The sequence below is a fragment of the Phaenicophaeus curvirostris genome, chromosome 25 (assembly GCF_032191515.1).
Source record: "Phaenicophaeus curvirostris isolate KB17595 chromosome 25, BPBGC_Pcur_1.0, whole genome shotgun sequence".
NCBI classification, from domain to species: Eukaryota; Metazoa; Chordata; class Aves; order Cuculiformes; family Cuculidae; genus Phaenicophaeus; species Phaenicophaeus curvirostris.
This window is the reverse complement of record NC_091416.1, coordinates 3,650,170-3,676,940: the sequence shown is the minus strand read 5'-3', so window position 1 is coordinate 3,676,940 and position 26,771 is coordinate 3,650,170. Positions and strand designations below refer to the sequence as shown.

The following is a 26,771-nucleotide window of genomic DNA, read 5'->3' as shown; positions in this document are numbered from 1 at the left end:
AACCTGGGCCAGGACCTCCCCACCCTCATTGCGAAGGATTTCTTCCTAATGTCTGATTTGAATCTTCCCCCTTTTGATTTGAAGCCATTTCCCCTCATCCTATCACTACGTGCCCCTTTATTTTGGGGCAGCATCTCCTCTTTCAGCAGCAGGGCTGGCTCCTGGGTTTGCTCCCCTCCTTCTCTCTGTACTCCGAGTGCTTTTCCACACTGGCTCGTGGTGCATCCCTGGGGAACACACGGTGCCATCCCCACCCTGCTCATTGCCCTCCGAACACAGGAGCTCCTGCAGAGCACTCGGAGTCAGAACTGGGCAGGGAAGATAGAGGCACCTAAAGGAGAGACCGAGAGGAGCGAGGAAAAGAGCGAACAAGCACATACGCGCTTTAAAAGAACATTGTGGGTTTTTTCCCCTCTTCCTTTTCTTTTTTTTTTTTTTCTGAAAGCAGCTGTGCCTTTTTCCAGCACTTTTAAATGGTTGCCAGGGAAACAGAGCAAGGGAGAGTGGAAAGGTTAGATGGATATTGGACGAAGCTAATGCACTTGTTTCAACCAAGAATTGACAGGTGCTTAGGACACCGAAGGTCCTGATAACTCCTCATTTGCACGGCTCCTTTGCAGAGCCTGGCGTACCTCCCTCCCGCCTTTAATTGTGTTTTAATCATTTGCAAATTATAATCCATCTCCATCAGGGGATCTCTAATGGTGGGTTTATGGAGCGCGTCTGCATGTTCCTTAGCCCTTCCGGGACACTGGGGATGAAATATTGGGTATGTTGGATCCTGCTGGTGCGAGTGGTCTGGCTTGAAGGGAGTTTGACAGCAGTGGAGATCCCGATGGGTAACAGTGGGAATTGCAGCTGGGTGGGCCAAACGTGCTGTGCCAACACTTAAGCGACGAGGGATGGAGGGAGCTGCATTTGCACATCACTGGCCGTTGCTTCTAGCTGGTGGTGCTGTGCAAATCCAGTTAAATACAACTCCTTGCCTATTGTCCTGTGGGTCATCTCCAGCCCCAGGGGCTGGGGTGACATCAGAGCTCCTGATAGCCCCCTGCCCACCAGCAGCTCCTATCCAACCCTGTGAGGCTGCTCTGGGACCCATGGTCCCCAGGTGCTTGCAGCCCTGCTTGGCTTTTTCACCTTCCTCCAAGTTAAAAAACAATGATGAACGCCTCTCTATGGATTGTGGTCGCTGTCGCAGCGCTTAAAGAGCTTTTTTCCCCGTTCTGCTTTAGGTTTTGTTTTTGTTTTGTGTCTGTCTTGTCTAAAATAGCAGCTCCATCTATGGAATAACCAAGGGGCCTTAAACTAGGCTGTTCAAGATGAGTGTCACATCTGGTATTTGCAAAACACAGTGAGTGATAAATAGCTACAGTATCGTAAATCTCAGGCTCTGGAGAGGCAAGGGTGGCTGGCGAGGTTTGTACTGCTTTTTGGATTTTTAGTGTTTTCCTTGAGAGGGCAGAAGGGTATTGATTAAAAAACTCAAGCAAAACCCTACTTGTGTTGGTGAATGTGAAGGTGGAGAGGAGTGACAGTGTGATGCTGAGGGCTGGAGGACCCCAGCTCTGCCCTGGTACCCCGAGTCCTGTCCTGCAGCCCTGTGTTTATCCACTGCCTCCGAGCACTGATGGATGGGGGGGCTCCCTCCTACCTGGGGCTCTCCAGGATGACCTCAGGAGACTCTCCCACATCCTACACCCCTTCTGAAACGCCTGGCTCCCAGGTCAGCTCGTAGCCAAGCTGCAGAAAGCACCAACCCACCTTTTTCTGAGCTGTTTTTGTGGCTTAGTCTTGGCCCATGGCCACAAATAGAGCTGCTTGCTGATCCTTCTTGTCAGCAGCTTTCCCAAGCCTGCTGCCTATCCATCACGCCTGAGTGATGGGTACCAGGGCAGCGCAGAGATGTGCAGCACTCATATCCCTATTATGACATTGTCGGTGTCACTGCTGAGTGTGAGGGACTCGCAAAATGTCACTTCAGGTATTAGAAAATGACTGTGCTGTGCTGTGGTTTGTGGTCCGAAGTTGTCTTATTCCCATCAGTCGTGACCGGAGGGGCTTCTGCCTTTGAATAGTCTCAGCTTTGGGTTTTTTAGACAAATGTGTGATTTTAGTTGTGGTGCAAGGAGCCAGGCTGACAGCCCTGGGCTCTGCAGCCCCTCCAGCTGTGGCACAAATGCTGAATGAGCTCCGCATCTCTCCTGTGTGGGGCTTTCCTCTCCCCAGCCCACTCTACTCTCTCTGCTCTGCACTGCTGGCACGCTCTGCCCTGCTTTGCTCCCCACATCTTCTCCCAGCTTTGATGGGATCCTGTGCTGTTGAGAAGAGGGGAACTCGATCCTCATCACCAATTCCATCAGCAATGGTGCTGGAGCATCCAGCACCTGGATACAGCCACATCTCCCATCATTTCCGAGTTATGCGCAGAGTTGTCTTCAGCAAAAGCCAGTTGATCTCAAGATGAGGGTAGCCAGTCATGCTCCAGCTGACACTGGAGCTTGGAGAAACCAGGTTGTCCCATGCCTGATGCGAGCCTGGCTCTTCCAGAAGCTATTGATGAACCTTAATTCAGGAGGATGTGCTGCACCCATATGGAGGAAGCACAGTGGAGCAACAAGTGCTGAGATGCCTGCTGGTAGATTGGTGTAGGGTGGTGAGCTGGAACAACACCCAGCTCCTACACCAGCAGAGCAGCTCCTTGGCATCACTCAGGTACAGGCTGCTGTAGGGCTGCTTTGCACCCAAGTGGGCTCTAAAAATGGGTCACTGAGAGGTAGCGACCTCGTTAGTAGCTCTTATTGGTCCTTTTTGGTTCCATCCAGCTCTCCCAGACCCCTCGGCAGCAGGCAGTGCCCACCCAAAGCAAGCCTCGCGGTGCCAGGGCAATGAGCTCCCCAGCGAGCTGGTGTTATCCTGCTTGAAAGAGAGATCAAGAACAGGAAAGGGAGTGGGGAAAGTGGAATGATTTATGAGGCTTTGGTTGGCCAAGCAGGGCATTCTCAGCATATTCCAAAATAATTTAGCATTATCTATTCTGCCTGCAGTGGGAGCTTTTTGAGGAAAGAGAAAGAAAAAAAAAAACACATAAAGAACCCAGAAACCCCCTTGATGGGATGGTTAGAGCTTGAAGTTTCTTTTTTCCTCAGGGCGGTTGTCTCCTCTCCCCAGTTCTCTCTGTAAATCAAACCACTGGTGGTGGATCGTCGGCTCTGCCTTTCCCGCAGCCGCTTCCCCGAGGCCTCCCCGTGCGCCGAGGGGACGTAATCACCACCTAGAACGGCTTGAAGGACACAAGCGCAGGAGCCGAGAGGACGATTTGTAGTGAATAATTTAGTGGATGAATATAAAGCTTTTGTTCTCGTCACAAATTACCTGCAAACTGTATGGGAAGGCTTTGATCATACAAATTCATTTTACATTGTCTCTATCTGCCAACAGACCCACCTACCTGCTTAGCTGTGGGTTTAACCAGTGTATTTTTCAGTGCACGTTGGTGTGGTTTGGGGGTGGACTGGACCCTGCCTGCGCCTCTAATTAACCTGTCATTTCAGTGGGTGCAGTTTTAATTACCACCATGGGATCGCCTGTCTGGGTTGCGCTGGAGCTTGGAGGGTGATGTTTGTAAATAGGAATAATCTTGTGGTGTCAAGTTTTTGGTGTCATCATCATCATCATCACGGCGTGTCTGTGCAGTCCTCGAAGCGTTTTGCTTTTAGATGGAAGGGGAGCAACGAAATTGGTTGAAGAACAAGGGTTATAAGGAGCAGCTGAGGGAACTGGGGCTGTTTAGCCTGGAGAAAAGGAGGCTGAGGGGAGACCTTATTGCTCTCTACAACTACCTGAAAGGAGGTTGTAGCAAGGTGAGTGTTGGTCTCTTCTCCCAGGTGATGGGTGAGAGGAAACAGCCTCAAGTTGTACCAAGAGAGGTTCAGATTTGTTTTCTAACCTAGCGGTTCTCTGGGATGGGATGGAGATGCAGGCAGGGATGGGTGCTGGTGATGCAACTGCTTGGACAGTGTGCAGTGAGGTTGCTTTCCCCTCCTCACCCTGCTAGTTCTCCTCTCGTCCCATCACAAAAGGCTTTTCCCTGCATCCCTGGCCTCTTTGTACTTGGTACGGATGCTCAGATCCCAAGCTCTCTGCCTCCCCCAGCTTCAAGCCACAGCGTGCAGCACCGAGTTTGTTTGGGGCTGGGGAATTAGCAAAGTGCATGTGAAGGAGGCTGCAGCGGGCCCGAAGAGAGCCACGTGAAATGAAGTTGTATCGCGCTCTGAGATCAAATTATCCTTCTTGGCTTTCGGGGAGAGGACTCGCCGCAGCCCCATGTGAGAGCTCGCTGCCTCCTCCTCCTCGTCTTGGTTTATATTCCTGGTCCCCTGGCAGACACTGCAAACGCTCACTCATCAGGGCTTGCTCTCTGTGCTAATGGCCCTCTATAAATAAGCCCCAGGAACAGTGATAGAGAACAATCATAAAAGGCAGGCGCATAAATTAAAGCCGATGTTATAATAAACTAGACAAGCCCTTCATCGAGGGTTTTATGTTTCTCCTTGAGTCGGCAGCTTTGCCAGGAGAAAATGATTTTTGCGCTCCTTGGCCGGTCCTTCGTCTCCCCACTCCGTTAGGTGTGTGTGGGCGTGAGGCTGAGATAGTTGGCATCACCATCCTCCTTTTTCAGCATTACGGGTAGAAAAGCCGCAGGAATTTCCCAGAACAGCTCTCAGCTTCCCTTACGCAGGTCTTCAGGGTGGCGTTGGCCACTCTTTGTAGCTTTTGGGTAGCTAGAATGTAATGTCTCCAAGTGGCTGAGATTGCCAAGAACTCAGCCCTGTGCCTTCAGAGAAAGGTGGAAGCTGTTCTATTTGCCCCGGTGAGCTGCAGTCAAACCTTTCGTGTGTGAAATAGCATCATAGAACCATAGAATGGGTTGGGTTGGAAGGGACTTTAAAGCCCATCTAGTTCTAGCCCCCTGCTATGGTCAGGGACACCTCCCACCGGATCAAGCTCTATCCAACCTTGCCTTGAACACCTCCAGGAATGGGGCAGCCACCACTTTTCTGAGCATCTTAGACACCCTCATTGTGAAGAATTTCTTCTTATTGTCTAATCCAAATCTTCCACCTCCAATTTAAAGTCATTTAAAGTGTCTTGATGCAGACAGAGATGGACTTATAGTACTTCTGAAAGACTACTCCTTCCCTTTTGCCCCAAAGTGTCTAGCCAGCCAGGAAAGCATGTGCTGGTAGCTGGCATGCCGTCTTTCCTCCGTGCCTCTTGAGTGCCTCAGGAGTGCTATATATACTGCACCGAAACTCCTGCCTCTCCCGGCGAGTTCATAGCTGTCTCTCCGCATCATGTCCTGGATGGCTGAAACTTGGCAGGGTTAGTGCAGTGAAGTCGTCCAGGAGACACAGCGGGTCGCGCTGCGGGCACGGGATCCTTCAGGGCTCTGGTTCGTGCCCCACCGAGAGCAGGAGTCAGTCCTGTGGCACAGCATGATGCTTCGTGCCAAGCCAAGGTCTTGGTGAGGTCCCACCAGCACAGCCTGTTCCCAAACCCCCTTTTGTGCACTTTGAACCTAAGCTAATGGCTCAGAGAGCCAGCAGCGAGGATACAAACTCTTGCTCTGCGCTCTGAACTTGCTTTCGAACCTGCCCGCCCATCCCTTACGGTCTTTGCAGTGAAATCCAGATATCAACCCTGCGGTGGCAGGTCGTGGATGGGCAGGTGGCAGCAGGTTCCTGGGTGCCTATCAGGCTCTTATACCCTGAACCTGCTGCGTTTTGGCTCCGCCGAGGCTCTGCTTGTCTCCACATCTTAACTGCTTTGCTGGCAAGAAGGAGCAGGGCAGAGGGATGTGCACTGGGGGGATGTTCCCCCTTCCCTCTTGCAGGAGGCTGTTGGGACAATGAGGAGCAGCGTTCTAGGTGTCTGGTTCATCGGTAGCAGCACAGAGGGATTTGCAGGCATGTGTTCAGCTCTGTGATGAATTTATGCCTGGCCACGCGTGCAGCAGCATCGGTGTAAGGGGAAAAGGCAGCGTGCATTTGGGGTTAGCTCAAATACATCCTTTTGGTACTCGAGCATCTTCTCCCTCTGTATGGGTTCACAGAGATGCAGCATAATCCATTCTGGTGCAAGGAGGTGATGGCCAGGCAGGTTACGTGCATGTTGGTGTGGGGAGGGTGAGAGGGAGGGAAGGAGCAAGGAAAGAGAGGAGGGAGACAGATGGAGGCAGAGAGAGTGATGAGGAAAAGAGGCGAGCAGTTAGGCTCCACTTTCTGCTCTGCGCTCCCCTGCGTGCTCTGGCCTGAGCTCCCTCTCGTGTTCAGCCGTACATATTTCTCCCTTGCTCTCCCGAGGGTTTGCTCTGAGTTAATGGAAGGATGTTCAAACTTTCCTGCCACGTTTTCGCTGGAGGAGCCAGACCCCCGTTGGGCAGCCTGCTGCCTGCGGGCTTGATTTTTCCTGCAACCGAGGCATCCCCCTTCTCCCCAGTGAAACTGCAGCATTGCAGGCACCTCCGGCCTTTCTGAATATTCAGATAAGAGCCAGAAGCTCAAAGAAGCTCTGACGAGAGCCAGAAATCCATAGTTTTGATTGTGTGAGGAGTGGTGTGTGCCACAGACATGCCCTGGTGTGTCTGCGTGGGTGATGCTCAAGAGCAGAGGCTGAGCTGGGGCAGCACGGGTTCCATCCCAAGGCTGCCTGGCCACTCTCTGCCACCTCCGCTCATCAGCCTGGTCTCACACAGGGTCGTTTTCTGCTCCATTTCCTCCCCAAGCCTTCGGATGCCGCCCCGAGCTCTCTGCTCCCTTCTTCATCATCCTGGCTGGGATAAAACATGATTGCAGCCGTGAAGCACCGAGATTGCAGCTCCCCTCAGGGACCGTTAGCCCGCATCACCTGTCGGATTGGGAGCCTGGATGTCCTTGGAAAAATATGTATTTCAGGCCGCCGGGGTGCTAATTTGCAAGGCCCATTACTCAAACGAAACATTCAAATGGCCGTTCATAAAGCAGAGCCTTTATCCGTGCCTCCCCCTCGGTCTGAACTCCCCGCGCCAGGTATAGGCTTCCTGTCAAGCCTTAGAGCCGAAAGCAAAGATTTATTGATAGGTACCCTGACTCGGGCTTGCATTTTAATTACGGCGCCATCAGCCTGTGCTGAGAATAAACTCAGCGGATGTTGGTGTTATCCTCACTTCATCTCTCCAGATGAACGCACCGGGAGAGGCGTGGGCTTGTGGAGTCCCCAACAGGGATCGTCTTCACAATCATAGAATGATAGAATGATTTGAGTGGGAAGGGACCTCAAAGTCCATCCAGCTCCACCCCCTGCCATGGGGCAGGGACACCTCCCACTGGATCAGGGGCTCCAAGACCCTTCTAACTTGGCCTTGAACACCTCCAGGGATGGGGCAGCCACCCCTGCACTGGGCAACATGGACCAGAGCCTCCCCACCCTCATCAGGAAGAATTTCTTCCTAAGATCTCATCTAAATCTCCCCTCTTTCCACTTAGAGTTGTCCCCCCTCATCCTGTCCCTGCACTCCCTCATCAAGAGCCCCTCTCCAGCTTTCCTGGAGCCCCTTTCAGTACTGGAAGCTGCTCTAAGCTTTCCCTGGAGCCTTCTCTTCTCCAGGCTGAACAACCCCAACTCTCTCAGCTTGTCCTCGTATGGGAGGTGCTCCAGTCCTCAGATCAACTTTATGGACTTCTCTGGACTTGCTGCAAAATCCTTTCCTCTCCCAACATCCTTTCCTACACCCTCTGCTCCTCACTCATCCACACAGATCAGCAGATCGAGCACCCAGCACTGAAATACTGATGCTAATCTGCACGTGAGGCTGGGAGGGAAGGGTTCAGGGAGCGAGTCTTGGGCATCCCTGCCTCTTGGTGACTTCATTTCTTTTCATGTGGGAGCTTCATCTTGCCTTCTCCCAACCCGCCGAGTCTGTTGGTTGGACTCTATCTTAGAGGTCTTCTCCAGCCTCAGTGATCATGATTCTCTTCTATGGCTTTGCAGGGAGGGCAAATGCTTGCCCTGCCGTGGCCACCTCAGCATTGCTGGGGCAGGAGGCAGAAATCAGGGCTCGGCAGGGTGCCAGAGCCGAAATTGCTTTTTGGAGGGCTCAATTTCATGCTGGGAGCAAAGCCGCGGCACCGTGAGGAATTGAGAAGCCACGCTTGTCAGGGAGGAGATGCGATGAACTTCAGAGATTGCTTGTTTATTTTCCGTACATATTTATGTGCGGGGGTGTGTATAAATATTATTTGTGTGCGCCAGACGACACTGGTGTCTTGCTTAATGCGGGTGCAAAGTTTGACCTGGCACTTTGCAGTGGAAGCGCTGCATATTTATTAGCGAGGCGATGGGTGGGAACGAATCCCTCGCTCGCTCGGCGTGGCAGGCGCCGTCTCAGTAAAAAGGGGGTATTATTAAAATCAACAAAAGCAGCTTGGCTGCAACTGCGTCTCCCGTGCAAACTTGTTTGCAGATGCACCTTCTCCTGGAGAAGCGGAGGGATTCAGGGATGGAGGAGGTTCTCTTGGGATGGTCTTTACAAGCTCCTAGTGTCCCCTCTCTGAGCATCACCAGGGACCAGGTCCTGATCCCTGGAGGTGTTCAAGGGTGGGTTGGTTGGGTCTTGGAGCCCCTGATCCAGTGCGAGGTGTCCCTGCCCATGGCAGGGGATAGGAACTGGGTGGGCTTTAAGGTTCCTTCCAACCCAAACCGTCTCCTGCTGCAGTTTCCCCGTTGGTAGCAGTGACGTATAGAAGTGACATCAGTCTTTGCTCACAGCCCTGCAGGGGAGTGTGAAATGCTCCCTTCATTAATAAACACAAAGTGCTCTGATATTTTTAGACAGAAGTGCCGCGTATTGATATAACATTACTGTACCTCATTTGACTTCTTCTTCGATTGCAAGCCCCCTCTTGATCCCGTTACCTGCAGTAGCAGTTCTCTGACTGTATTTTATCATCTGAATATTTCAATTAAATTACTTTGAGGAAAAAAAAAATGAAAAGCCTGTGCCGAAGTTGGAAATGATCACTGTATCACTCCAACTTCCCTCCATCCCCAGAAGGTTAATTGAAAGGCAGCCATCTTGGTGACGTTTAGACAAATGAGGATAATTATGTGTTCTCCAGCTCTTTGAGAGGTTAATTGCTTAGATGTACGAAGACTTGAAGAACAAAGAAGGAATAAATCAGAAGCAGGACGATGATCTGATAATGTAATTTGGTATATTCACGTACTACTCAAACAAATAAACCCCCTAATTGCATAAAGTCATTCGGATGTGTGGATGCCCCGTGGGGTTGCTGGGAGCATAGAATCATGGAACGCGTTGGGTTGGAAGGGACCTTAAAGATCATCCAGTTCCAAATCCCCTGCTGTGGGCAGGGACAAGCGAGAATCTCCAGCAAGGCCATGGAGCCACGGTCATAGAATCATGGGATGGTTTGAGTTGGAAGGGACCTTAAAGATTATCCAGGGACACCTCCCACTGGATCAGGGGTTCCAAGCCCCATCCAACCTGGCCTTGAACACCTCCAGGGATGGGGCACCCTCATCGTGAAGAATTTCTTCGTAACGTCTAAGCTAAATCTTCCCTCTTCCAATTTAGAGGCATGTTAGATGGACAAACCGACTCCCGAATAACCAGCCCAGAGGCAAGAACCCTCACCCTAATCATAGGGGGAATTAAAAGGGAAAAAAAATGAGCTTCCTTCAAGCCGTCGCAAGATTTAGCACGTGAAATCCCTGCAGGCAGAACTAATAACCTCTAAAAAGAGGGAAATTCTGCCGATGGAGGGTGAAGCCATATTTCATGGCAAATGCCACAAAGTGCTCCTGCCAAACGTGAGAGCTGTAACTGACCTGGATAAGCCATCAGCCCAGGAGCGTAATTGCCAATTTGCAGAAATTTCACCACCAATTAGGCAAAATAAAATAACCCACCAGAGAAAATCCTCTGCTCAGAGCTCCGGTGCCTCTCTTGACCCCCCTGCTTCCTGCCTGATGTTTCACTGCTGGGATGAGAGCTGGATGCAGGCACTAAGGAGGCAGGTCGCGGTCCCGTGGCGCCACCGGATGAAGACGGCGTCACCAATGAGAGAGGAAAACAGTCATCCTTTTGAAGGATCCCAATGAAGACATCGTCTTCTCCTGCTGGTGTGACCTCTCTGAACATCACCAAGGACCAGGTCCTGATCCCTGGAGGTGTTCTAGGCCAGGTTGGATGGGGCTTGGAGCCCCCGATCCAGTGGGAGGTGTCCCTGCCCATGGCAGGGGGTGGAACTAGGTGGGCTTTGAGGTCCCTTCCAACCTGAACCATTCTATGATCTCCCACCCCCTTTGTCCTGCTGGGATGGGCTACACGAGGCACTGGAAGTGATGCGGATGGAGGGAGTTGGTTTTCCCCTCGTCCATCCCTGTCCAGCTGCCCACAGGTGATGCAGCGTGGAGCTGAGTGCTTGGGAAGTTTGGGCTGTTATCGAAGGCTCAGAGCTGTGTGAAACCCCAAGCTTTCCAGACAGGATCAAACTACCGCTTCATTTTTTCAGCCGTGAGGGCCAGGAAATCTATGTTTATTTTTCACCACTGAGAGCTTGGGGGTGAAACATCTTCATCTGGCATCTCCTTTCCCCCTCCACTCTGTCTCTGTGGAAGTTTGAATTGATTTCGAGTGAGAAAATGCCTCCCCACCCCTAACAGGAGAGGAGCTTTGGCCTCTGAAACACGAGTGAGTGGTTTTTCTGCCTATCTGTCAGGCCCGTCTGAAATTGCAGTTTAATTCTCTGTATTTGCTCTTGTATTGTGCATTAAGATACAGTGAGTTTATCCAGCAGTCCAGCTGTTTGGAAGATAATTACTACAGAACTCAACCTGATGTAAAATAATCCTCCCGGGCAAGCAGCCAAGAGCCTGAGACTTATCCTCCAAAGACTGAAACCTCTCCATTACCCTCAAGAGCCGCAGCAATAGGAGCGGGTGGCTCATGACAAATATATTTTGGGTGGTAATTAATGGGAGGGTTGGGACAAGTGTGTTGCCTCCTACCTGGGTCCCATCAGGGAGGGTGGGTAAGCTAAACAAACCGGCTGAGGGTGTGAGGACCACGTGCGATGGAGAGCTGGCTGGATTTCCATCCAAAGTGTTGCATGTGGTGTCGTTTCCCCCAGGGGCGCGTTTTGTGGTTGTCATCTCCATGCCCTTCTGCCATCTCCACCGCTGCGTTGCTGCCCTGTCCTGTGCTGGGGCAGCTTCAGACCGATTTCCCCTCCTCGCAAGCCAGAGACAGTAGGAAATGAGTAACAAGATGAGAGGAAATGGGCTCAGGTTGCTCCAGTGAAGGTTAGGTTGGATATCAGGAGAGCTTTCTTCACTGAAAGGGTTCTCTGGCACTGGAAGAGACTGCCTAGGGAGGTGGTGGTGTCCCCATCCATAGGTGTATCTAAAAGATAGGCAGACAAGGCGCTTAGGGATGTTTTAGTAGTGGGCAGGTATGGTTGGACTCAATGATCTCAAAATTCTTTTCCAGCCAAACGATTCTATGACTCTATATACAGTGAGCTTGCTGCAGCTATACAGAAGCTCCATCTGTCACAAACACACTCTGGCCTGTGTTTTAATCACGTCGTCAGCATCCTTTTCTCTTCTGCGGCTGCAGGGTGCTGCCACAGCCGTGGTCGCTCTCTCCCAGGTTGAAAGCGTTCCTCTTGCCCAGCGAGGTGGAGGTGGTCAGCAGCCCCATCAGGACAGCTGACTCATAGCAGTTGGAGCCTCGTATTGCTGCGTGTTAATTACCGGTGCTTAACTACGTGGCTAACTGTGACAGTGAAAGTTATTTCTGTCTCTTCCAGTCTGGGAAGGTGGATGGCAAAAAAAGTCGGAGAAGAGCAATAGCAAAGGGCAAACCCAACCCTAAAATCCCACCAAGGGCGTAGATGGCTCCAGATTCTCAACTGTTTGGGTCTTGCTAGCACTGTGATCAATAAACTCTGCGTTTCTTCTCCTCCTTCTGATTGAAGAACACTAGAAATCAGGCGAGGTGCAGGTGCTGCATTGTGTTAGATTAGCGCTGATTGAATCCGTACACGGGCACTGATTGAAGCGCAGGGCTCTGCTGACGCTGGCCTGCCGCGAGCAGGGGCGTTTGCAGGATCGTGTCCCTTAATCAGCACCCTCGGAGGTGCCGATAGGCATCTCCAAGCAGGTCTTTTCTTCCCTTCTGTGACATAGGGTAGAGGGAAATTTGGCTCCCCTGATGAGAAGGCAGCTGTGTTGATGTTTCCTAGGACAGGTAGCAATGCCTTGGTGATAAATGCTGATGAATGTTGGTCATCTCTTTGGAGAGAGGCTGGGGAGATGTCCCAGCCTTCCCTGAGGCACAGGATGGCCCAGTGGCCCTGAGCAAGTTGGGAGTCAGTTCCTGGCTTTGTCGGGGATCTGATTTTGGGCTGAGTGTGCGATCACTGGGACACTGTTTTGAGCAAGGAGAGATGCCTCCCTGCACTTCTTCCAACGTCCATGATATTCCAGGACTGGCTGCTCCTACTCAGTGCTTTCGTTTTCATCCCTGTGCAGGAGACCAGGTGTGGCCACCAGCTTTGGCTCCCTGTGATGTTACCATTTCTAAGTGCCACCTGCTCTACCAGCGTCCCCATTGGTTTGCTTTATCCAGGGGCCTCCTGCTTTATTTCTTTTGATTCTGCCTTCTCCTTACAAAGATTTCTCTTAAGCTAAGAAGCTACTGGGGACTTAGATGTCTTCTGACCTTCCCTGCTGTGCTGTGGGAGCATCCTGCACGTGGGAATGACAGGACCACAGCTGGGCAGGGAATTAGGGGCTGCTAGACTGTTTGTGAACCTGTTATGGTCCTGAGGGCAGAAAGCGTTGCTGTTATTTTCTGATTGGTGTTGCATTTCAGCACAGATTGTGGTGGCCATGACTTAAATGGGGTAGGAAGAGCAAGTGGGAGCTTTCTGCTGGGCAGGGATGTGATGGCTGAGGCAGAGCCCTGATGCAGAGCTCACTGGAGGTAGTGCCGACCTTCCTGGGGTGAGCAGACCACGGGTCATCAGGATATGGATTTGTTGTCATGTCAGAAACAAGGGACTCATGGTGGGAAAAAACAGTGGGAGCCAGAAGCAGAGTGTGCCCCAACCCTGTCACACCAAGGATGGTGTCAGGGTGGTGTCCGTCCCCACAAGCTGAGAGTAGAAGCAATGAGGAGTGAAGAAGGGCTTTAGGAATGAAAGTGAAAGCCTAGCTTGCTTTCACGGACCTGACTGCAGTTTCTGGATTTGCTTGATGCAGAGCATTAACTCAGAAAATCCCAGGAATGGCTTTGTAGGAAGATGCGGTCACTCAGTGGTGGTGGGGGCACCGTGGAGCCACTCACCTTGCTCTGTGTCCCTTCCCCCTGCAAACCAGGACCAATTTCTAAATCACTTGGCATTAGCATCGTGCTGTGCTGCCCGTGGTGGTACCCAGGTCTGTGGTTCCCAGGCGAAACGCAAACCACTTTGAGGGCAAAGGCAGGCACAGACGCCTTCCCCAAGTCAGCATCAGCTCGAACTTGGCACCTACACATCACTGGGCTCAAACTTTGCATCCCCTGGGTTGTCGCAGAGGCCACCCAGAGCCTTGTGGATGCTGGGTGCAAACCAGCTGCTCCTGTTTTGTGCAGGGGGCTGCGTGGCAAGTGTTAAGTCTTAACTTGTGATGCCTCGCACAGACAGCTCCCGCCTTCCTCATCATCTTCTTATTATTCTAATGTCTGGGAGCAGCAGTCATGGACCAAAACACCAATAAACTATCTGAAATGGAGCAACTCGACAGCCCCTGCCCTCACAGGCTTATTATCTTTGCAGATAGATATTTTATATTTAGCAACCTCTGATATATCAATTTTGGCTCTGATTCTTCACTGGGAGCAGCAAACTGCCATTGCAGGGAAATTGGTGGGGAGAAACCCTTCTTGATAAGCCCCAAGACTCTGGGGACAGCAGGAGGGTCCCATGGCCCTCAGGGGACTGGTGAGGGGCCCTGGGGAGGGGTGATTGGTAGAGAAGGATTTGCCGATGGTCCAGAGCTTGTTTGAACAGCACTAGGAGGTCCTGGGGAACTGGTCGCGGTGGGTTATGCCATTAATTAAGCTTGCAGAGAGCTGGTGGCATGTGGCTTTGCGGGAGGCAGCGGGCTGAGTGGTGCACGATGTGGAAGGAGGGAGGTTATGGGGAAAGGGGGAACAGTTGAGACTGGCTGAGCTCCCTGTGCATCCCACGTTCTTTGCTTTGCCACAGGGGACGTGAGTAGTGAGGACTGGATGAGAGGTGGTTGTGCTGGGTGATGCTAAATGGCACATCCCGAGTCATAGAATGATTTGGATTGGAAGGAACCTTAAAGCCCATCCAGTTCCAACCCCACACCATGGTCAGGGATGCCTTCCACTGGACCAGGTTGCTCCAAGCCCCATCCAACCTGGCCTCGAACATCTCCAGAGATGGGGCAGCCACGACAACAGGTCCCCTCCATGCTCAGGATGGTGTGGAGATGCCTTGGGGCAGCACATCCTGCATTGAGGCATTGGAACGGGCGCAAAGAGTTGGGAGAAGGGATACTGCTGGTGGCTCAGACAGGAGACAGGATGCCAGTGGAAGGGATCGGGAATGAAGACAAAGAGCCTCCCGCCCTCTACATGGAGAATAAATATCAGGGATGACAGTGACGGAAACCGAGGAAGCGCAGTCCTGCCCTTGGGGAGCTACTGTGCGAGACCCACCGTCACACGTCGCAGATGCCATTGTACCCGCGGCTAATTTGACGGTTTACATTGTTGGGAGAGGATTAGAGGAGCCGCTGTGTTTTGATGGCCTGCTTCTAATTTGCATCTTTAACGAAGTGGGAGCCCAGCCAGGTTCTGTTCTTTTGTGTTTACTTCTGAGGAAGTATGTTTACTTCCGATGATTACAAATAAATCTTCTCTGCCTTTGCTCCAGCCGCCTGGAATAAAAGGCGTTCGGAGCCTGTTAACTCTGTAGCCGGGGCGAGCACCAGAAGCAAAGGAGAAATCCCATTAGGAGTTCCCAGTAAATGTAATAAACAATTTCTTCTCAAAGACAAGGCAGATGGGGTGTTCGCTCTGCCCCTGTGGCAGGTACTGCTGGTTGGAAACTTCCCAGGGTGAAGTTACCACCCTGTCGCTGTCAAGGGGCTTCAATCCCCATCCGGGTGAGCTATTTTAGCCACTGAAAAGTGGGTCAGCCAGCCAGTTTGCAACTGATGTCGGCATCTCCATTTGTCATTTTGACGAGGCGCCTTGCCTGCAGGAGAGAAAAGCTGTTTGTGGTTGAAGGGCTGTAAAAGTATTCAAAAGTAGAGCGTTGTTGGCTTTACATAAGGCAGCAGGAGGTTTTGCATTGATCCAAACATGAGCATCATCCCAGGCTCCTTGTCTCAGATAGGACCTGGCAGTCTGGGCTCTGTGGATGCGACTCTGGGCTGCTTGGGATGTGCATCAGCATTTTGGGGTCCCACGCATCCCGTCCCTCAGGATATTTTGCACCCAGAGAGAGAGGTTTGCAAGACTTGCTTTATGCCTCCAAATCTTGAGGTGTGGTAGGATGAGAGGGAATCGTCTAAAGTTGCACCAGGGAAGGTTCAGATGGGACATGAGGAAAAATTTCATCACTGAAAGGTTTCTCAGACCCTGGCAGAGGCTGCCCAGAGAGGTGGTGGAGTCCCCATCCCTGGAGGGGTTTAAAAGGCAGATAGATGAGGTGTTCAGTGTTGGTTTAGTAGTGGACAAGTACAGTTAGGCTTGATGATCTTAAAGGTCTTTTCTAGCCTTGTGATTTTATGTTTTTCTTCATGTGCCATTTATCCTTCCAAACTAGTGTCAGGAAACTTTGCTGCCCTGGACAAAGTATTTCCCTCACCACAGGGTAGGTGTCAAGGGCAGCTCCAGTCTCACACTGCATCTGAAACACCAGGCTTCACCCTTGTTCTTGGCTAAGCCAGCAGGAGAGGAGAGGTCTGTGATGTGGACCAGGAGAGGTGGGGGAGAGGTTGTTTAGCCTGGAGAAGAGGAGGCTGAGGGGAGACCTCATTGCTCTTTACAACTACCTGAAAGGAGGTTGTGGAGAGGAGGGAGCTGGGCTCTTCTCCCAAGTGACAGGACGAGAGGGAATGGCCTCAAGCTCCTCCAGGGGAGGTTTAGGCTGAACATTAGGAAACAATTTTTCACAGAAAAAAGGGTCATTGGTCCCTGGCAGAGGCTGCCCAGGGAGGGGGTTGAGTCCCCTTCCCTGGAGGGGTTTAAGGGACGGGTGGACGAGGCGCTGAGGGACATGGGTTAGTGGTTGATGGGAATGGTTGGACTTGATGATTCGGTGGCTCTTTTCCAACCTGGTGATTCTATGATACTATGAAGGCAGCGGGTGTTACGCCACGTCCCGTGTGTGGGAAAAGCGCTGTCAGAGTCATTGATGGGGCTGGGCAGGACTCTGCTGCGGGAGCAACGCAGGGGTCTCTCCTAATAGGTCTGAGAGGAGGGAGACAGTCACTTTGTGCTGCCGAACACAACAAGCGCGTCGGTGGAGTTATCTGTATTGTTGACACTAAGTGAAGTAATTCCTCTGCAAACTTCAAAATTAGCATTTAAGCATGAGGAATAGGGGCAATTAGAGGGGAAGCAGCACAGCGCCACTGCCCCCAGCTCCCTCCCTCATGCATCTTCTTGTGCTGCTGCATTCAGGTTCGTCACCCAAGAGGCCAAGTGTGTCGGTGTGAATGCTGGGGGGACTAGAGGTCGGGTGAAGCCCAGCATCCAAGGTGCCCTGGAAAGCTTCTCTGGCTGCAAATTCTCTGCTTGAAGGCAGTCGGGGTCTAAATGAGACGCAGACATGGAGGAGGAGATGGAACAGGTTGCATTGCGCAATGAAGGGCTGTTGGGGAGAGCCAGGACACGACAGGTCCTGAAGGCTCGGGTTTGGGCTGGTAATATCGGTCCTCAAATATTCCCCAGCCTCACTGATGGGTTTTCTCCAGGTGAACCGTGGAGCCGGGATGGGTTTATTTCCCTTCCGTCTGACAGGCACTTTATTGTCTTTTGTCCCTTCTGGACTCATATGGCAGGGTTTCTTCTGGAGATGGATACGGCGCCTTCAGGAGGCTGTTAATGGGGGTTTGTCTTTGTTCTTAATTAGATCCCTTCAAGGGAAAACCTCCTGGCCCGCTTTATTATCCAGCTTTGTCAGAGCTTGTCTGCTTTATCTAAACACTTTGCGGAAGTCTCTTTACCTGTTTGCTTACTGGAGACATTATCATAATCCCGGTCAATTGGAAATAGGTAGCAAAGACGGCTCAGCAGATGAGGGAGTGCTGGCAGCTTAGCAGCTAATGGAGATCGCTTTCCGAGCCTGGTGAAGGAGCCGACGGGGTGCTCCTTACATCGGCTGTCAGTTAGTATTTGCCTTAGAAGCACTGATTCCCAGGATGTGGGAAAACTCGCAGTAGGAAGGTGAGGTCGCGCTAGAAGGTGCCTCTGGAAGCTGATGGGCAGCGGCTTTTCTGCTGGTGGTAGCTCTGACACCTTGCCAGGAGGTGCAGGAGGGCTGGTTTTTGGAAGGAGGGTGGTTTGTCTGGTTTTCCCTGCAGGGGATGGTGCGGGCTTTGGTGAAGAGGAGCAGGATCATAGAATCACCAGGTTGGAAGAGACCCATCAGATTATCGAGTCCAACCATTCCTATCAAACACTAACCCATGTCCCTCAGCACCTCGTCCACCCGTCCCTTAAACCCCTCCAGGGAAGGTGACTCAACCCCCTCCCTGGGCAGCCTCTGCCAGTGCCCAATGACCCTTTCTGTGAAGAATTTTTTCCTGATGTCCAGCCTGAACCTCCCCTGGTGGAGCTTGAGGCCATTCCCTCTCGTCCTGTCCCCTGTCCCTTGGGAGAAGAGCCCAGCTCCCTCCTCTCCACAACCTCCTTTCAGGCAGTTGGAGAGAGCAATGAGGTGTCCCCTCAGCCTCCTCTTCTCCAGGCTAAACACCCCCAGCTCTCTCAGCCGCTCCTCTTGTTCTCCAGCCCCTTCCCCAGCTTCGTTGCTCTTCTCTGGACTCGCTCCAGAGCCTCAACATCCTTCTTGTGGTGAGGGGCCCAGAATCGAACAGAGGATTCAAGGAGCGGTCTCACCAGTGCCGAGTACAGAGGGAGATTTACTCCAAGTACTGGTCACCAGGCGCTATGGGAAGAGAGGGTGATGCTGTCCTTGTCCTTTATTGCATGAGTGTGTCCACCCGCGTTATTGGCATCTTTCTGCGCTCGTGCAGGTGTGGCTCTAAGCCATAAACGTGAGCTGTAAATGCAGAACCAGCAACCCCAGCTCACAGGGGTCCCATGCCAGGAAAGACACATGATATGCACCACCCGAAGCCCGGCAGTGGCAGCCAAACGTGCCTGGTGACGGCACAAGCTCCTCATCCCTGTCACTTCAAACCACAGTCCTTGTGCTTCACCCCCAATGAGGGGACCCGGGAGTACCTCGCAGGGCTTTAGTCTGGATATTTATATGAGCGCAGACATGCAAGTTGTCTGTTTTACATATTGCTGCCCTGATTTTTCAGTGCGCGCAATGAATAATTTACAGAAGCCATGTGTAAGTATCTCTTTATTATTCATTATAATGAAGTGAGACAGCAGTAATAGTCCACTAGACTGGAATCCCCCAGGGCCGAACTTAACTCGGCTGCGCTTAGCTCTCCCCCAGTTAATTTGAACGAAGAGAGGGCTTGGCTTCCCGACAAGGACGATGCCAACCGCTGGTATGAGGCTGCCTGGCTCTGGTGGAGCAGAGCTGGTGCCGCTGCATGTTCCGGGCACGTCTTACACCCTGGCAGGCTCCCGGCGTGCTGACGGAGCCGCGACGGGCACGGAGGACCATCCGTCTTCCCCAGCGTCTGCTGGAGACGTACAGCTCCTGCAAGGGGAAAATTACTTGGTTGCGGGAGGATATATGGCTTGTTCCTCCGAACCGAGCGCCCGGGGGGACCCTCAAACATGCCGAGTAGCGCCCCTTCCCTCTGCACGATTAATAATCTTGATCGAGGTGATGCTCTGCAATCCCAGCAAGGGAAGCATATAACACCCCTAAAGCCTCTGCAGGAGAGGCGCGACGGTGGGGACAAGGACAGGGCCAGCCTGCTAGCCCATCTCTGAATTTACACGCGTGGAGAGAGTGAGTTGGATGAGTTTTTTGATTGACTGTAAGGGCCTTTTCCTTAAGGTCTCAGCTGCATAAAGCTGTAGCAGCGCTGCTTCCACCAGCACTACCTCACACCTAGGTTCTCTTCCCTGCCTTGCTTTCACATCGAGGGAACCACAAGAAGGATGTTGAGGCTCTGGAGTGAGTCCAGAGAAGAGCAACGAAGCTGGGGAAGGGGCTGGAGGACAAGAGCAGTGGCTGAGGGGGTTGGGGTTGTTTAGCCTGGAGAAGAGGAGGCTGAGGGGAGACCTCATTGCTCTCTCCAACTGCCTGAAAGGAGGTTGTGGAGAGGAGGGAGCTGGGCTCTTCTCCCAAGTGACAGGGGGCAGGACGAGAGGGAATGGCCTCAAGCTCCACCAGGGGAGGTTTAGGCTGAACATTAGGTAGAATTTTTTCACAAAAAGGGTCATTGTGCACTGGCAGAGGCTGCCCAGGGAGGGGGTTGAGTCCCCTTCCCTGGAGGGGTTTAAGGGACGGGTGGATGAGGTGCTGAGGGACATGGTTTAGTGTTTGATGGGAATGGTTGGACTCGATGATCCGGTGGGTCTTTTCCAACATGGTGATTCTATGATTCTATGAAAGCTTCCCTACCGTGGTCCTCAGGTGGGAAAAGCGAAGCTCCTGAGAAATGTCAGGCTCTTAATTTAGCCAGATGTAATGCTGAGGGTGCTGTGACGGCGGCAGGGAAGGCCAGGAGTAAATAGATCGAGAAAAATCTATCAAATGAAAAAATAGTGTTCTCTGGGAACGTTTTAATTCCCCTTTTCTACCCGCCTCCCTCTGTTCTTTGCCAAGCGTAAGTCAGCGCCGCAGACCAGAGCTGCTGAGCCCCCGCGCGTCTCGGAGCAGGGAGAGTGGGAGCCAGGCAGGAAATAAATAATGGAAACGACCGCGTTGTGTTTTCAAGGCAGTTGTAGGATTTACAACTGCTTATCCAAATGTTCCCTTGTCTTCCCTGCGTGCCGGCTTTGCCATCTCTGGCTGTTTCTCTTCCTCCCCGCGCACGTGCCGCGGCCCCTCTCCCCCGGCAGCGGGGGCGTATATCACCCCGAGGATGGCTCGAGGGCCGTGCCGACAAGCCCAACTGTCAGCAAGTTTTACAGCTTCATCTGAAATTCTCCACGCGCAGCAAGGGCGAGGGGGGTGCGGGGGGCGAGTAGAGAGGGTATGGAAGTCTGCGCGGCTTGCAGAGGCCAAACGTGATCGTAGAATCACAGTTTGGGTTGGAAGAGACCTTAAAGATCATCTAGCTCCAACTCCTCTGCCATGGGCAGGGACACCTCCAGCTAGATCAGGCTGCCCAAGGCCCCATCCAGCCCGGTCCTGAACACCTGCAGGGATGGGGCAGCCACAACTTTCCTGGACAGCCTGTTCCAGTCCCTCATCGCTCTTATGATGAAGAAATTCTTCCTTATCTCTAGTCTAAATCTGCCCCTCTCTAGTTAATACCCATTGCCCCTCGTCCTATCACTACAGGCCTTTATAAACAACCCTCCCCAGCTTTCTTGTAGCCCTGCAGCTACTGGAAGGTCACTAATAAGATCTCCTCGGAGTCTTCTCTTCTCCAGGCTGAACAACCCAAACTCTCTCAGCCTGTCCTCATATGGGAGGTGCTCCAGCCCTCAGATCATCCTTGTAGCCTCCTCTAGACTCATTCCAACAGTTCCATATCCTTCTTATGTTGAGGGTTCCAAAACTGGACACAATACTCCAGATGAGGTCTCACAAGACAGGACTAGAGGGGTAGAATCACTTCCCTCAACCTGCTGGCCACGCTTCTTTTGATGCAGCTGAACGGGATTTTTATCTGTGCTTCCCCAACCCTGTATAAAGAAAAAGACAGGGTGGTTTTCCACTGTTTCTGTGATATCTCAGGTGATGGGGGGGATGCAGGAGGTAGCAGCAGGTTACACACACGTGGTGCACATCATCTCTGTGGCAGCAGTCTGGTTGCGTGTGATGGGGACCCAGCACCACGCAGCTCCCATCCCACTTGCACCCTCTTTTGAGGTCAGGGACGCACAAAGTAAGTTGTGACCCCACGTTTGTGACCCTCTGTCCCTTCTTTTTCAGGTGTACTGTGGATGACAGGGTGACACGCGTGGCGTGGTTGAACCGCAGCACCATCCTGTACGCCGGCAATGATAAATGGTCTATAGACAACCGTGTGGTTATCCTCTCCAACACCAAGACCCAGTACAGCATCAAGATACACAATGTGGACATCTACGATGAGGGCCCCTACACCTGCTCCGTGCAGACAGACAATCACCCCAAGACTTCGCGCGTCCACCTCATCGTGCAAGGTAAGTCCTTAACTTGCTATTGCCAAACCAATCATTTTATTTGGAAGGATGGCTGGATTTAGGAAGGGATTGGAGGTCTTCTTTGTGATGGAGATGTAGGGATTGAACCAACGTCTGTTGCTGCGAGTGGGTGACATAGGGACAGTGATGTAGATGAGAAGATGGATTTGAGTCACCTCCGCCTGTGTTGTGTGGTCATTGCACGGGGCAGAGGACACCTGGGAACTGAGACTAGGGCTGACGTGCTCTTCCTTCCCCACCCTTGCCTGTCCCTGCTGTGCGTTTGACCTGTTCCTGCTGCTTGGGACCACGTGTCTCAGCTCGCTGCTTCACGGAGTCATTAGTAAGGTGCTCGGACGTGCTTCTGAAGATGCTTTGAGAGAACTGGAAGCAAAGTGCTGTGAGGTGTGGTGGAGGAGCAGATTCCAACAGCAGGAGGCTCTGTGGATTTGGGAGACAGGGCAGATTGCGTGTGTTGAAGTTGCTGCGGGGCTGCAAAGGGCTTTTGGCACAGGGCTTTGTAGGTGAGCGTGTTGGCGTAGCAGATTCTGTTCAGTTGCAAAGCAGCATTCATGAGGCTGATCTAATGAGAGGAACCAGGTGCTGGCACATCGGAGGTGTCCGTAGCACTCCGGTCGACACCACCTTCGGATCTCTGTGGCTTTGCACCGGCTACTGGCTTTTGTCCGGTCTCTAGATTAATTTTTCAGAGTTAGTGTTAGTTCAGGTTAGATAAAGATAATGAAAGTTTCCTAATCCTCTTAAAGAAGATTTATCTGGCTGAGTAGAAAGCTCTCGGAATACAATAAAGCGTGTATAAAACCAAGACCTAATCTTTCCTTTAATTTCAAACAGCTGATGGGTATTGATTTTGCAATGAGCAAATCTGAAAAATTTCTCGACCTCAACACGTCTCTGAGAAGTCCCCAACACTGATATGTGTGTATTTATGCATCCTTCTCATTTAGAGACGCAGGGTTTGATTGCAGCCACCCATTCAAGTGGTTTTCCTGCCTAGTCTTGGTGGGAGCATGTCACAGGGAGGGATGGAGGGATGCTGGGAGCACCCCATCCCCTCCACTGCCTATTGAGGGGCCTCTCCCTCTTTCTGAGTTGCGTGTGAGCCATCTCTCTGTGAAATTTAATCTGTTTATCCTGTCTGCTCTCTAATGGGGCTAATCCATCCAGTCAACACCGGTGAAGTATCCAAGTGCTTTGCTCCTAATGAAGTTGGGTGAATCAGCAGCAGTGCTCGGTGCCTGCTCCCCTCAACCCTTTTTTTGGAGCAGGGCCTGCAACGCAGGTGCTTTCCGGGCTTGGGCAGGTGAAGGCGAGGGATGCTTTGCATCCAGAGTGACTGTCCCGTGGGGAGGCATTCATAACTGCTGGGAAAAGTTCTCCTCTGGCTGCCCAGGGAGGTGGTTGAGTCACGTTCCCTGGAGGTGTTTAAGGCACGGGTGGACGAGGCGCTGAGGGACATGGTTTAGTGTTTGATAGGAATGGTTGGACTAGATGATCCAGTGGGTCTCTTCCAACCTGGTAATTCTATGATTCTGGTGTGAGCAAGTCCCATTGAATTGCTCCTATGGTAGTAAGGACTGCGGTTGTCAGCAGTGTTGCTTCTCCAAAGCTGAAGAGAAGCCTGTGAGGAGCTGGAGATGCATGGCCACGCAGCTACAAGTCAGGTGCTCCATGCTGAGAAGTTTCTCTTTCGATATGTTAAGTTCAAGCCTAAATTGGTCTGCTGAGACAGTCCACCTGTAGGTTCCACCCTGGCCAGAGAAGCAAGTCCTTCCATGCTCTGTCCCTGCTTCAGCTCCAACTCGGTTCCTTGGTGGCTAAAACGTGTTTTCTGGTGGCTCAGACCGAGTGGCATTGCCCACTGGCACCATCGGGGCAGACAAGGGTTGGTAGTTTCTGTTCTTGCACACTGGGGAAGAGCCAGTTTTCTACCAGGGTTAATAATACATCTTCGTTCTGTGCTGGGAGGGAAAAAGCGATTTTCCGAGGATGCGTTTGGTCCTGGCTGTGCAGGGAAGCGGAGCACACACTTCGCAGGGAAGGAGCGAAGCACTGTTTCTCTTGTAGCTCTCCTGGCCTTCAATATTGGCATCAAAATGATGTTCAGGGTCCTCCTTCATCAAGGAGGCAGCGATCCCAGAAGCAGAGGCAGGAGAATCCTAGGGGATGGCCATGCTTGCCCTGGCATCACACCAGCGAGCCGGCAGTAATGACCAGTCAGCAACCGTGTTCGAGTCCATTAGTTTATATTTGTATTTTGCAAAACTAAAAGTTGGCCGGAGCGAGTATTGATTCTTTGTCCCTGTATTCAATCGGGTTTTAATTGTGCTACTGCAGGGCCCAGCCTTCCCTCCTAGCAACCTGGCGATAAATCTGCCAAGGAGTCGCAGTCAACAGTAAATGTCTTTTAGTGTCGTTATTAATATGTCTCTTGGATTGGTTCATTGCAACAGCTGTTAACAAGGGTTTATAAGAGCAAGGATGGCAGGGAGCCAGAGGGGTTCTTTGTCTCCTGTTTCCTCTTTGCATCAGGGGCCACCTCGTGATAGGAGGGATGCTTTTTAGGGAGTCTAGTCTATATCTGCGCCTCTCCAGTTTATACCCACTGTCCCTCGTCCTATCACCACAAGCCTTTCTAAACAGTCCCTCCCCAGCCTTCTTCTAGCCCCTTCAGGTAGTGGAAGGTCTCTCTAAGGTCTCCTCAGAACCTTCTCTTCTCCAGGCTGAATAATGCCAACTCCCTCAGCCTGTCCTCGTATGGAAGGTGCTCCAGCCCTCTGATCATCTTGTAGCCTCCCCTGAACCCATTCCAACAGCTCCGTGTCCTCCTTATGTTGAGGATTCCAGAACTGATCACAGTACTTCAGATGAGGTCTCACAAGGGAGGAACAGAGGGGCAGAACAGAGGTTGTGGGTCGTGTGGTTGGTTTTCTAAATGCACCTAAGGATACTTTCCTGGAGCTGGTCCTGTGTCCCTTGTCGCATTCACTGCCTCTCAAAGTGGCACTGATGCAGGCGTAGCTCTTCAGTAAGTGTCTCCAAAGCAAATTGAGTCTTTATTTTTCCCTTTACCCTGATAACAACCGGCTCCTTGAGTCTCTGAAAGGGCAACTCCCCCATGCTGGCCCCGTTGAGCTCTTTTTCCCTGATGCAGACTATGCTCCGGGCTCCTCTCAGCACCACAGATTTCACAACGGCCGCAGTTAAACTTGCTTTTATCACACTACCTTTCATACCCAGGCAGGAGCTGAGACCGCAAGACTTATTAGAACCTTACCAGGAGGCTGCATGGCACACAGCGAGCCGGGAAGGTGAGGGGATTGGCTCAACCTTCTTTGGTAGTTGCAAGAAAAGCCTGGTAATAGGCACTAAATGTAGAAAGTACATATATATATATATATAGTGCTTAGTATTTAGACATTCTAGAGTTTGGCGTGAGGGGTATGCGTGTGGTATATAGAAGGGAAAGGATGAGAACGAGTAACCCCTAGTAGGCTGTGACCTCTGGAGATCCCTTTGGCTTTGATTTTGCTGATGCATGGTCCTTGTTTGGCCACCTTTGCTCTATTGACCCTGCTCAGCAGCTTCATCTGCACTTGGCACGCTTACACCTCACTCGATAGTTTGTGAGCGTCTTTTTGTCTACCTAAAACCCAATATGATAGTGAAAAAAAAGAGATGATGGGCACTCAGTGTGATGCAAAAGGCTGGCAGAGGTTCCTTTTCCTTCACGTCTCGTGCTGGGCTAGTAAGATTTTACCTACATCTTGGATTGAGGGTTTGCAGGAATGGTGAAGGTGGTTCTTGGGGCTCATCTCTGTTGTGCCAGTTGACACGTACTGTCCCAAGTGAAGTGTTCATCACCTGCCTACCCTGTACGTGCCCTTCATCGTGGTGTGGTCCCCAAAGGATCAACTGTCCTCCATCCTGCTGGCAGTAACGAGTGTCCCAGGAGGAATGCAGCTCCTTGCACGAAGGTCTTGAAAGGTCCTCTCTATCTGGTTTAGTGGTTTAGTGTTTGATAGGAATGGTTGGACTCGATGATCCGGTGGGTCTCTTCCAACCTGGTGATTCTCTGATTCTATACCTGCCCAAGCTCATCTCTTGGCATTTATGGAACAAGTGCACTTGTGTTCCTGGGCTGAGATCTCCAGCCAGGGCAGCAAAGAGACTCCTTTGCACATATTTCTCTCCTCTTCACATGGAAGCTGCTCATCAGGTGGGGTGGCAAAGGGGCTGGTGATGTTTGGACACGTGTTGTATCCAAGTGCGTCTTCCCTTTTGACCCTCTGGGTCTAATCAAGTGTTTTGTTGATGACTCTGTTTGGAGGCTCAGCTCTTCTAGCCTTCCCCTCACTGGGTTAATCGTCCCAGTGGGAATGAGTGAAATGGTTAATTGAAGTAGGAGACTCTCCTGCAGGTTGAGCTCCTAGCGTGGGGATGGAGTGCAGGGAAATAAAAAGGAAATCAAAGGGCTGTTAAGAGGAAATGGAAAAAAAAAATCACTTAGGCTGGAAAGACATCTTCCCAGCAGGAGTGAGAGCCCAAACCACATAATGTTGGTGCTTTTTAAAGTAATGTTTCACACTTCCTTCTCTGGGGGCGTTTGAGGAGGTGGGGAGGGAAGGGGGCTCAACCCAGGCAGAGCGATTTATTCAGCTGGATGCTGGATGGCACAAGAGGGACAAAACACAACCACAAGCAAGTGCAGAGCAAAAATCAATTAGCACAAGCGCTGTTAGGAAGAGTTGGGAGGAGGTGCTGGGGAGGAACAGGGTTTTTTTTTGTTGTTCTGAGCAGGGAGCCTTTGAAAGCCACTGCTTTGGGAAGCAAAAAATCTTGGTGAGTGGTCAAAACCTCAAGCAATCCATCAGCATCGCTTTGCCTGGGCTTTGCATCGGCGCTGCCTCTCGGTGCCTCTCCTCTCCATGCCTGCAGGTCTCCTTGTCAGGCACCTGAGGAACAGATGTGCTTGTAGGGCCCACAAGAGAGCTGGGGTTGCTCTGGAGAGAGCTGGAGAAGAGGAGGCTGAGGGGAGACCTCATTGTTCTCTACAGCTACCTGAAAGGAGGTTGTGGAGAGGAGGGAGCTGGGCTCTTCTCCCAAGGGACAGGGGACAGGACGAGAGGGAATGGCCTCAAGCTCCACCAGGGGAGGTTTAGGC

General features: G+C 51.8%; 1 protein-coding gene across 7 annotated transcripts in view; it reads left to right on the top strand.

Annotated features, from left to right (window-relative positions):
• LOC138730836 (opioid-binding protein/cell adhesion molecule homolog) overlaps positions 1-26,771 on the top strand; it is a 328,199-nt gene that overhangs the window by 289,955 nt on the left and 11,473 nt on the right. For all 7 annotated transcript variants that reach the window (XM_069876367.1, XM_069876365.1, XM_069876366.1 and 4 more), the window contains one exon: positions 21,354-21,586. In XM_069876367.1, the coding sequence (XP_069732468.1) occupies positions 21,354-21,586 (233 nt within the window). The remainder of the gene's footprint in view (positions 1-21,353; positions 21,587-26,771) is intronic.